This window comes from Pipistrellus hanaki, assembly GCF_964339955.1.
Source record: "Pipistrellus hanaki genome assembly, chromosome: 12".
NCBI classification, from domain to species: domain Eukaryota; kingdom Metazoa; phylum Chordata; class Mammalia; order Chiroptera; family Vespertilionidae; genus Pipistrellus; species Pipistrellus hanaki.
Genome location: NC_140514.1, coordinates 47,822,223 through 47,834,080, shown reverse-complemented (window position 1 = coordinate 47,834,080; position 11,858 = coordinate 47,822,223). Strand labels below are relative to the sequence as shown.

Sequence of the window (11,858 nt, the reverse complement as noted above, 5' to 3'; positions counted from 1 at the left end):
ATTATGTTTCAATTCCTGTGCCCTGACCAGGAATTAAAACATAACCTCTTGGATTACCAGTATATGTCGACACTCAACCACTGAGCCACACTGGCTGAGCTGTTTATATTGATTTTTAGAGAGAGAAGAAGAAGAAGAAGAAGAAGAAGAAGAAGAAGAAGAAGAAGAAGAAGAAGAAAGAGAGAGAGAGAGAGAGAGAGAGAGAGAGAGAGAGAGAGAGAGAGAGAGAGAAGTATCCTGATCAGGCTAAAACTGAAACTGGGTGTGTGCCCTTACAGGGAATTGAACTGGTGACCTTTTGGTGCATGGGACACCACTCAACCAACTGAGCTACACCAGCCAGGGCCCTTTGATATATTTTATTTTATTTTTTATTTAATATAATTTATTTATTTTTCTTAAATATAAATTTTTATTGATTTCACAGAAGAGAAGGAGAAAGAGATAGAAACATGAATAATAAGAAAGAATAATTGATTGGCTGCTCACCCCTACTTGGGATGCATTCCCCAACCAACTCAGGTATGTGCCCTGATAAGGAATCAAAATCTGATCTTCTGGTTCCTAGTTGATACTCAACCACTGAGCCATGCTGGCCTGGCTATTTGATATTTTCAAAATGTCAGTATTTAAGAAACAAAAATTAAATCCACAAATGTGCACATTTTTGCAAACACACACACACACATACACACACACTCAATTTAATGTAATCACTTCTTTCCAAGATGATGAGGGAGTTATCAGAGGATTTGTTAAAAATGTTGGTTCATAGAATATGACAGATATGGCCCAGTGAGGAGATAATAAGTATTGACTTAATTGGACAGTGATAGCATCTTTGTTCAAACCTGCCAACACTTCTCTGTAGCCATAGGTATAATCTGGTGGCGTTGAAGCCCTTTTGCCAGTGAGGACCCACGCCCATGTCCCTACTGTTGTTACTCTTCTTAGGCCCTGGGCGTTTGCATGTGGAGTATCTAGTGTATAGATGTGCCACTTCCTGAATTTAATGTCAATTCAGCCCAAAAATAGATCAGCCCAAGAATCTGGGCTGAACTGCCATACCTACTTAAATGCATGTGATTTTTAAAAATCAGTTTTATGGGTTCATTGTTCTTTGAGAAAGAAAGCCAGTTTGATCTTTTGTTTCCAATAAATAATAATAATAATCAAAAGGCAGCTAGAGAAGAATGATAAGTAAATGTTGGTAGGGTCAATAGGCCTTGGGTAGGGGGCTGTGAGGACATGGAAAGAGCAAGTAGGAGGCAAAAATGAGCACATGCATTCTTAGAGGAAGTTACTGATGTGGGCTCTTTCCATGAGAGAGGACCCCTCAGTAACATAAGAGGGGTTGGTAGCTAAGAAAAGCCTTCTGAGAGGAGCGTGCTGGTCCAAGTTTGGCCAACACTGACCTACATTATTGCTCATGCAGCCATAACCTGTGATTTGATAGGAAGGGAGGAGGTTTCCAAATTGGCTGGAGTAACCATTAACTTTGTTCCCATGTTTGATTAATAGAGATTGTCCCCTTCCCTGACATTTTATTTGCAGGTATCAGAGGAGGCTTTCATTTTCCCATTCCCTAGGAGAAGTCTGGAATGAGGAAGTGGGGGAGAGAGAAAGGGTGACAAAAGGAAAGGAGGGAGAGAGAGCAAGAAAGGGGAGTGCAGTGGAATGTTGGCAGTTGGCAGTTGGCAGTTGGAACAAGTTGGCAGTTGGTATCAGCAAGGCTTGAGATGGGGTGGATGGAGCCAAAGATTGGTGACTTGGGTGTAAGACGGAAATAGAAATCATCATAAGAGAGGAGAAAGGGGGAGCAACCAGCCGGCCTTAAGTTGGATCAGAGATGTTCTGGTTGGTGGCGCCCGCCATCAGAATGGTCTTCAGTTGAGAGGCGGCTGCAGAGGCAGGAGCTTTGGCGATGATCTCTTCCTGAAGCGGTTGGAGTTCCCAGCGCTGGTCTTTTCCCACCTCTTTCCCATAAGTCTGGCTGGTTGCCACCCTCACAGACTAGTCAACTCAAGCAGTAGCAGGGCAGCAGAGGGAAGTTTGTGGGGGGAGGGGAGCCCTGAACCCTTCTGGGGCCCTGTGCCCAGCATCCAGGGAATTCGGGGAGTCAGTTTGGGCTTGCTTGAAGAGTGCAGCCCCAGGGCTACCCCCACCAGCAGTGTCATTGTTTGGAGGGCTGGACTGCTGAAAGCGGGGTAGTTTGGGGGGACAAGTAAATGTGGTGACGGAAGAAGTGGAGGCACACCATGGGGAACACATTGAGCTCTTGCCTCAATCCCATTCCCAGCCCCAAGCTGGGCCGGAGCTCAGTTCCAACAGAGACAGAGGACAAGTCTGAGGTTTCTGAGGAGAGGATTAGAAACAAGGTGGCAGGAGCACCCTCACCCAAGTTGGGTCGGGGAGGCAGTGAGCTACACGGCCTGCAGCACCTCGTTGAACCAAAGACGCCCAAAGGTAAGGAGGCGGTGGGCGCTGTCCACTCTTAGGTGGACCTCTGGATTTTCTTGTTCCCCTGGTCCCCTGGGAGAGATCTAGAGCCTCAGGCTCCTCCTTGCCTGGAGCTGACGTTTTTTAGGGCTGGACACCAGGGACCGAGGCTGGCTGTGCCTGGAACCCCCAACCCTATTCTTTCCCCGTGGCACCTAACCAGTGTCTTTCTTTCTGCACTATCTGAATGCCCAGGTCTTTCCCTAATTTTTCAAACTTGTCTGAGACACCCAGACCTCAGCCATTCTTTTTTCTTTCTTTTTTAAAAAAATATATTTTATTGATCTTTTACAGAGAGGAAGGGAGAGAGACAGAGAGTCAGAAACATCAATGAGAGAGAGACATCGATCAGCTGCCTCCTGCAACACCCCACATTGGGGATGTGCCTGCAACCAAGGTACATGCCCCCGATCAGAATCAAACCAGGGACCCTTGAGTCCTCAGGCCGACGCTCTATCCACTGAGCCAAACCGGTTTTGGCTCAGCCATTCTTGTTTAGAGCTCTAGTTAGTCTTCATGAGACTTTGCAAAGACTTTTGGGTATAGCTTCTTCCTTTCTCAATGAAAACTTTAACACCCTAATATTGAGAATCCATTATTTATTCATGCTTTTACTTATCCCGATGGTACCTGCATGAAGGAACCAGGTAAGAGCTTGGTGGTACCCTTGTTCCCACTTGTTATGGTAGTTGATACTCAGGACATTTCACACAGAAACAATTTTGGATTGGTTCTTTGAATTCAAAATAGAGTCAGACGTGGGAGAGTTATTTGGTGTTAAGTGAGCTGTTTTCAGTTTCCCAGATAGAAGCTGCCTTATTTCTTCCAACTATAATTTGAACACAGAAGGAAAGAAAATTGTGGGAAGAAAAACATACAATAAGTGCACAGTGTGAACTGTTACTGCCAGCGCTGCAGAGAATAGTTTTTGTTTGTTTAATATTTTTATCCAAAGGAGGACCCATGGCGTTCTGATTACTTCAAAACCGCCACTTTTACACAAATGGCTGTCCTAATTTAGCTACTTAACAGTCTTTCCTCTTTTAAAGGAGAGGTTGGTGGTTCATGAGACTGTTTGTTGGTTAATAATTAAAAAAAAATTAAAGACAAACAAATATTATCTATAATATAAAGTTTTGGGAATTAAGATGCCGGATCCTGCACAAGAATGCTTGTCTCTGTGGCTCCCTGTGCCCGCTCCCTTTCTGCCAATAGAATCCTGTTCAACCTTCAGACTGTTGAGATGAAAGTTCTAAGGACTAAAATGGGGGGCAGGAGGAAGGGAAGAGGAGGGCAGAAAGAGGGAGGAGAAAGGGAAAAGAGAGAAATGGTTGATTTAAAGTAAATCTGGGTAACAAAGTGGCTAATGAATACTGTGTTCTTTGAAGTAGAAAACATTCTATGATAAAGATGTTAAAACCCCATTTGTCCATTAGTTTCATTTAAATGCCAGATTAGCCCTGGCCTGTGTGGCTCAGTTGGTTGAGCATCATTGTGTGCACTGAGAGGTCGCTGCTTCACTTCCTGGTCAAAGCAACATGCCTGGGTTGTAGGCTCCATCTAGTAGGCAGCATGCTGGAGGCAGCTGGTGGATGTTTCTCTCTTATTGATGTTTCTCTCTCTCTTTCTCTCTTTCTCTCTCTCTCTCCCTCTCTCAATCAATCAACAAAAATGTTTTTGAAAAAAATTAATGCCATATTTTATTTTTCATAGATGAAATGTCCTATAGTTTTTATTTTATTTACACTTGAATTTTATTAAGCTCTTAGTTGTATTAAAAGTTATATTAATTGTGCTATGGATTTACCCAGATGGTGAACATGGCTTTGTAATTGGGAAATACTTTTTTTTTCACAATATTCAAATAGTGTGCAAAAAATGAGCAAATTATGTGAATTAATGAATTTTAGTTTTATACAAAAAGCAAATAATTATTTGTAAAAACTTTTGCTCTGCTTGGTACTCTATGGTAAGCCTGTGAGTAAATGGGTGGTATCTATTTTAATCTACACTAATAAAAGAGAAAGATACAAATTGAGTGTACCTTTGTGATGCTCACCAGCCAATCATAAGTGAGTATGCAAATTAATCCAACAAAGATGCGGGGTTAATTTGCATACACATGTGCCAAGTGGCTGGGGGCAGGCCTCTGGGCAGCATGGGAAGGCCAAAAGGCAGCTCCAGGCTGGAGCAAAGGTGATGCTGGCAGCCAGGGGAAGGAAGGCCCATTCTTGCAGGAATCTTCATGCATTGGGCATCTAGTCTATAATAATAAAAGCATAATATGCTAATTTGACTAGACATCCTTCCAGACAACCTTCCGGATGAATCTGGGGCTGTGAGGGAAGTCCTGGTCTTAGGTGCCTGCTGGCGGCTAGAGGGAAGCCCGGAATCTGGGTACTAGAGGGAAGCTGGTGCTGACAGCCCGGAGAAGGAAGGCCTACTCTTGACGAATTTTGTGAACTGGTCCCTAGTTAGTAGATAATAGTGGTAGAGACCAAAATAGGTCCTTTATAAAATTCTTTAAGATTTACAATTCACTTTAATGTGTATGTCATTTGACCCTTCTAATTACAAATGAGGCCCAGGTATACTCCCCCTACATTGCTGATGAAATGACAGTATAACTCAGCTACTGACAGAAGAGGCTGAACTATAGGTGACAAGCATGACAAATTCAGTTGCTGTGGTGCTTGCACAGCTCTTTAGAATTCAGCTCATAGGTTATGGTTTCTCCATAAAGTGGTCCCATCTTAACTTACTCCAGTTTTAATGATTTCCATTCAAAATTCTTGTATACAACTCAGAAGCAATACCTACCTCTCAATCCTATAAATTCATTATAATGAATAAGAATAAAAATGGAAGTCATGAAAACGTATGACTTTAATAGATAAACAAGTTGATGTATTTCAATGAGTTTGCTCTGGTGACTTTCATTTAAAGCCAAGAATACCCTGGACAGAGGAGCATTGACCTATGAACCAGGATATCTCAATTTAATTACCAGTCAGAGCACTTGACTGGGTTGCAGGGATCAAATCAAGCAATGACTGACTTGATTAAGTCAAGGATTCTCTCTCATCATTGATGTTTCTATCTTTCCCTCTTTCTTCCTGTCTGAAACATGTGTGTGTGTGTGTGTGTGTGTGTATATATATATATATATATATATATATATATATATATATATATATATTTAACTATTTATTTTCCTATTGGGTGAAGATCCGTAAATTTTACAGATTTTTTTTGGTAAGGTTGTGAAGAAACAGTTACTTTCATATATTGTTGGGGAAATGCAAAATGGTTAGACCCTATGAAGGGAACATTGGCATAACCTCACAAAAATTGCTGATGCATTCATCAAGAAATCCCACTTCAAGGGATTATCCTGGAGACATGAGTTAGATTTAGGGTTAGGGTTAGGGTTGGATTATGGTTATGGCTAGGGTTTGGACTAGGGTTAGTGTTGTGACTAGGTTTAGGTTCTAGGGTTAGAAATGTGGAATAGATAGGGCAATGATTAAGCCTAGGGCTATGAGTATGGTTAGTTATAAAGTTATTAATAAGTTTAGGTCTATTTCTAGGGTTAGGGTTAGAGTTGAACAGGGGATAGGGATAGGGATTGGGCTCATTCTGAAACAAAAATATTAAATGAATAAATATACAATCCACAGTTTTATTTGAGTATATTATAGCACATCACCAATAACTGATACAAGAAGACAGAAAATAAAGCCTGGAAGATGTGAGCAACAGTGTAAACTGTAAAACAATCTTCGATAAATTGAAAAGGACTAAAACTGTAGACAGAATCATATCTGATCACAATGGAATTAAATTAGAAAGCCCTTTATTAAGTTGTATGAGTTCCTTATGTATTTTGGAAATCAACCCATTACCAGATGCAACATTGGCAAATATCTTCTCCCACGCAATTGTCATTTTGCTTATGTGTGCCCAGGAGGCCAGGCCCACATTATAGGAGTATGTGGAACAAAGTACAGTCCTGGACACTCTTTTCTTCTTCTCCTAGCCTTTGTGAGAGCAAAATGCTGTAGATATGTTCAAAGGTTCTATGTAGATATGTTATCACATACTGATTAAATTCAAATTTAAATAGGTTACTTTTCAGTGAAGTTGAAACCCAGTTATTTTTGTAGGCAGGTATTTTAGTTGAGTACCAATAAGTAGTTAAGGATGTGGCCAATGATGCTGGTGCATCCAGGGATTATTGCCTGGACAGAAGCTGGTTCTGAGAGCTGTCACCTGTTAGTGATTCAATGGAGGTGGGTACAAAGGTAGGATTAGACACAATTACCGAGGTCCTGATATGCAAGAGGTAAGCTTTTCTATTTGGTAAGTTCTCTCCTGGTCTAATGTGCTTTGCCATTTTCCTCTGAATGTGGATATTCTTTCATTTGTACCTAATAAAGAATATATCTTTGGTCAAAAAGTAAAACTAAGTTTTTAGATCTTACTTTATGGGCATCATTTTTCCAGGTAATTTAAATGATCCTTGTTGTTGGATATTATAAAAGTGGAATAAAATTTTATCTCATTTTGAATGTTAGTAATCAATCTTTCAGATAGTCAGCAAGGCTTCTTTTTTCTATGTCATTTGTATCAGAATTAATAAATTAATTCTTTTCTATTCTTAGAGCAAGAGAAGAGGAAGACTGATGGTGTAATTCATGTATGTAAACAGTGGAAAAGTTAAGAAATTAATGGTTCAGTTTAAAAGCTGTCTGCCATGATTCCTAAAAAATACAATGGACCTGTTATTTTGATTTCCTAAATCTCTTCTTTCAAATGTTCAAATATATGTCTTCAGGAACGTCTTTGGCTTAGTAAGGCCTGTTTTAAAAAGTTTTTTGACACTCAGGTTAAATTTCAATAACATGTTTTAAAAACTTAATTTTAAAATTTTATTTTTTAACAAAAGTATAAGAGCTAACTTGATTTTCAGCACTGTCTGTTGACTTCCCGTCCCAGCAGGTGAAAACTTAGCTTTCTCACTCCACGTCGGTCTTCCCTCCTTCTGTTCCCTCAACATGTAGCACAGTTTTATTGAGTCAGAATCCATGTTACATTCCTATGACTGTGCAAATACTTTTCACCGGTGAGCCATATAGTCCCATGACTGTGACTGTGCCTGTTCCTTATATAACCTTCATTCTTTTTCTCAAATATTGCTAAACCTAGCACTTCTACACTTCTCCAGGATGATTTAATCCTCATTTTTCTAGTCAACATGATCTCGCATAAGCATTAGGCTGGTCTTCCTGCTTTAAAAAACAAATTTTTGTGCCTAACAATCTAGTAATCAAACAAAAGTATGACTATTAGACAAAAATACTACATTTATGCTATATTAATTTAATATTTAGCAATTGTGTGTGTGAGTGTGTGTGAGTGTAATTAATTTCCTTACTATATGCACTTTCTTGTTTCAAATAGCTATTTTTTCTTCAAATGTTGACATTTGCCACATGCCTATAAAAAAATTTTCCATCTACTAAACGCATCTATTTCAAATTTTCTTGGAAACATCCTTCCCAGTCTTTGTTTTTTTAAAATATATTTTATTGATTTTTTACAGAGAGGAGGAGAGAGGGACAGAGAGCTAGAAACGTCAATGAGAGAGAAACATCGACCAGCTGCCTCTTGCACACCCCCTACTGGGGATGTGCCTGCAACCAATGTACATGCCCTTGACCAGAATCGAACCTGGGACCTTTCAGTCCGCAGACCGACGCTCTACCACTGAGCCAAACCGGTTTCGGCTCCTTCCCAGTCTTTGTTATCCTCCTCTTTTACAGACTGGTTTTCCCTAAGCCTGCTCTGTGCCTATTTTCCTGGCATGTCTCCTCGAAGTCATCTGGGATCTCACAGAACTGCTCTCCTATGCACTAGATTCTGTGTTTCCTTCTGTCTTGTTATAACCCTTGTTTACTGGAGCACATTTCCCTGGGAAATGGGACAGGAGCAGACATTTTTATAGATCCTATTTTATAGAATATAGAATTTTAGGTTGAAACTTCTTTTTTTTTGGTTAAGACATTTACAGTGTTGCTCATTTACAGTGTTGCTCTTAAATCTGTTGACATTTTCTGATGCATTGTATATTACCAATTTTTGTGATTTTCACCCCAAATCTTTCTACTTTGGAAGCTTTTAGTACCTTCTCTGTCGCTGAGATTTTGTAATTGTATAATATAATTTGGTATGCACCTTTTCTTTTTATTTTGACAATCAAGTCTGCATATCTTTTCTTCTTTCAGTTAATTGTTTTGTTGTTTTTGCTATTTTTCTACTTATTTGTCTAGTGATTCTTATTACTCAGAAGTTGGAATTTTCAGAACAGTGTTCCTACACAGATATCTAATTTCCCACCCCTCCTGTTTTTTATTTTGTCTTTTTCTACTTCTATAGATTTTGACTTATGCTCCAACCCTCCTATGGAATTCTTTGTCTTGCCTATATTTTTAATTTAGAGAGTTCTTTTATACTCTCTCATTCTTCTTGTATTTGGCTATTTCCCAAATGCAATTTTTTTTTGTCTTTCTGAGGTCGAGTAAGAATAATTTTTAAAGTTTTCTTTTGCTTCTGAATTTCATCACTCCCATTAATTGTATCCTTCCTGTTTTGATCCCTTAGTAGTTGGCTCTCCTTAGATGTGTAATGTTCTCTGGCCGTCCCATAGATCTAATTGGAAGCACTGGGAGTGAGCAGGACTTGTATTAACTGACAGGCATCACTGCAAGAGTTTGGAGCCAAGCCTCTGATTTCTGAACTGGCCTTGGTTCTGTCAGATAAACTGGCTTTCTTCTTCCCCTCCATGCCACTCTTTATGGGCACCAACGTTGTGCTTCCTGTGTTCTGCCAGGTCATGCATGACCACTCCTTTACCTAGTTGTCAGCTTTCAAATGCTAAACATCATCCCCTGTTTATCCTGTATCATGAGTTACCTTTTATTTGTCTTTAACTCTAATGAGGTATTTCTAAAAGGAAGAGAAAAGGAAATGGGTTTGTGGTCGGTCCTCCATGTTTAACACACATTTGGAACATATGTGTAAAATGTAAATAGAAGTTTACCTGGTGGAGGGAAGCAATGGAGGGAAAAAAAATGAGGAACATTTGTAATAATATGAACAATATAGATTTATTTAAAGAAAACAATTAAAAAAAAAGAAGTTTAAAGTCTTAATTTAACATAATTAACTAGAGGCCCTGTGCAGGAAATTTGTGCAGTGTGTGTGTGTGTGTGTGTGTGTGTGTGTCCCTCAGCTCAGCCTTCACCGTCTCTAATCTGGGACATCCATCTCACAATCCAGGACTGTTGGCTCCCAACCGCTTGTCTTCCTGCCTGCTTGCCTGATTGCCCCTAACTGCTTCTGCCTTCTAACCTAATCACCACCTAACCACCCCCCTGACAGCCAGATCAACACCTAACTGCCCTCTCCTGCCAACCTGGTCACCCCTAAATGCCCTCCCCTGCTGGCCTGATTGCCCACAACTACCCTCCCATGCCAGCTATCTTGTGGTGGCCATCTTTTACCACGTGGGCACATGGGAGTGGCCATCTTGTGCGAGGGTGTGAGGATCAATTTGCATATTACCTCTTTATTATACAGGATAATATTAATTCAAAGCATATATTTTGTTACTCCTATACTTAGCATTTCCCCTCCCCTAAAGCCTTGATTAAGAATTCTATTGAAACCACCCACCGTGCCTTGTGCCCCATTTATGCACAACATGGATGGAGCAGTTTTCATTCAAGCATGAAGTGTTGTAAATTTTAAAGTTAATTAGGGTCATTAAAATTTTAATATCCAAAACTTGTCCTGTGAAAAAGTGAGAGAGAAACAATTAAACTTCAACTTTATTTCTTAATGGGTTACAATGAGGCAGGGGGCAGAATTTCAATAGGGTCACTTGACCTTTGGGAGAACAGCTTGTGTTGTGACTTGCTAGGCTTCTAGATATAATTATTTTCCTGGTCTTTGCCATTGAACCTTAAGTCTACTAAGTATCCCCTTTCTTTCCTTGTGCAGACTAAGAACAGTGAGCACGACAGGCATGCACGGGAAATACCAAGGAACCCCCCACCCAGCAGGCATGCCGATAGCCAGACATGCATTGATGAGCAGGCCAACCATGAGTTTTTCGAAAACCTAAGGAAACCAAGGAAAGTCACATCTGTGCCATCTTACTGGATCACCCCCTTTGGCAAGCATGAAGACAGCAAGCTGAGGCAGCTGACACCCGCCCCCGCAATGGTGCCCCGCCCCTACCATAGCACGCTAGACACCAGCATCACAGGGGGGCCCCTGGAGCCTCCAAAGACCTTTATACCAAAGACCCCCATAAGCTCTGTTCGACCTGTACGTCCTTACCAGCCGCCAGTTCCTTTCTGCTACAATGAGGATCTGGGTCAAAGTTGCAAGACCACGAACAAGCTGCTACCTCAGTGTAGACCTGAACAGAAGCAGTTGGATGGAGAGCTGGAGCCAAGGAAAAGCACAGATGTTTTGGAAGGAGACACGCAGACCCTGAAAGTCTTCATAGATTGTAATGAAAATGTAATAAAATCTCTGGGGGAATTACTGATAACCCTCATAGAACTGAAAAAGTTGGTGAGAAGTGTTCGGAAGAACATGAATTGTGTTTGCCATGGGACCACTGAAACGTCCTTCCTTCCTTCCGGATGAGACCAAGCTCGTGGCCCCTCGAGCCCAGCCAGTGATGCATAAAACATTACAGTAAAAGACAAATTGTTTAAAGTATTACATGTCTCTTTTTTCCCCCCTGATTAATCACCCCCCCCATTCCCACCTGTGAGAGTAAGCCCCCACCACCCCAGTGTCTGTGTCCATTGATCATGCTATTATGCATGCATACAAGTCCTTTGGTTGATCTCTAACCTCCCTCCCCTGCCTTCTCCCTGAGGTTGGACTGTCTGTTCAATGCCACCTTGTCCCTGGATCTATTTTTGTTCATCAGTTTATGTTGATAGTTATATCCCACATATGAGTGAGATCATGTGATATTTATCTTTCTCTGACTTGCTTATTTCACTTAGCACAATGCTCTCCAGGTCCATCCATGCTGTTGCAAATGGTAAAAGTCGCTTCTTTTTTATAGCAGCATAATATTCCATACTGTAGATGAACCACAGTTTTTTAATCCACTCATCTACTGATGGGCACTTAGGCTGTTTCTAAATCTTAGCTATGGTAAATTGTGCTGCTATGAACAAAGGGGTGCACATATCTTTTCTGATTGGTGTTTCTGGTTTCGTGGGATATAGTCCTAGAAGTGGGATTACTGGGTCAAACGGGAGTTCCAT

At 40.7% G+C, this 11,858-nt stretch overlaps 1 protein-coding gene across 1 annotated transcript; it reads left to right on the top strand.

Moving 5' to 3' along the window:
• The first annotated feature begins 1,795 nt into the window (after positions 1-1,795).
• On the top strand, positions 1,796-11,295 carry LOC311630934 (uncharacterized protein). Its single transcript, XM_084900552.1, has 3 exons — positions 1,796-2,466; positions 7,164-7,198; positions 10,564-11,295. The coding sequence occupies exons 1-3, from the start codon at positions 2,259-2,261 to the stop codon at positions 11,218-11,220; spliced, it is 900 nt and encodes a 299-aa protein (XP_084756678.1). The 5' UTR covers positions 1,796-2,258; the 3' UTR covers positions 11,221-11,295.
• The last annotated feature ends 563 nt before the right edge of the window (positions 11,296-11,858 follow it).

Coding starts and splice junctions, on each gene's coding strand:
- LOC311630934 (XM_084900552.1), top strand. CDS start 2,259: ATGGGGAACACATTGAGCTCTTGCCTCAATCCCATTCCCAGCCCCAAG. Junction 2,467..7,163: donor TGAACCAAAGACGCCCAAAG/GTAAGGAGGCGG, acceptor TTCTATTCTTAG/AGCAAGAGAAGAGGAAGACT. Junction 7,199..10,563: donor AGACTGATGGTGTAATTCAT/GTATGTAAACAG, acceptor TTCCTTGTGCAG/ACTAAGAACAGTGAGCACGA.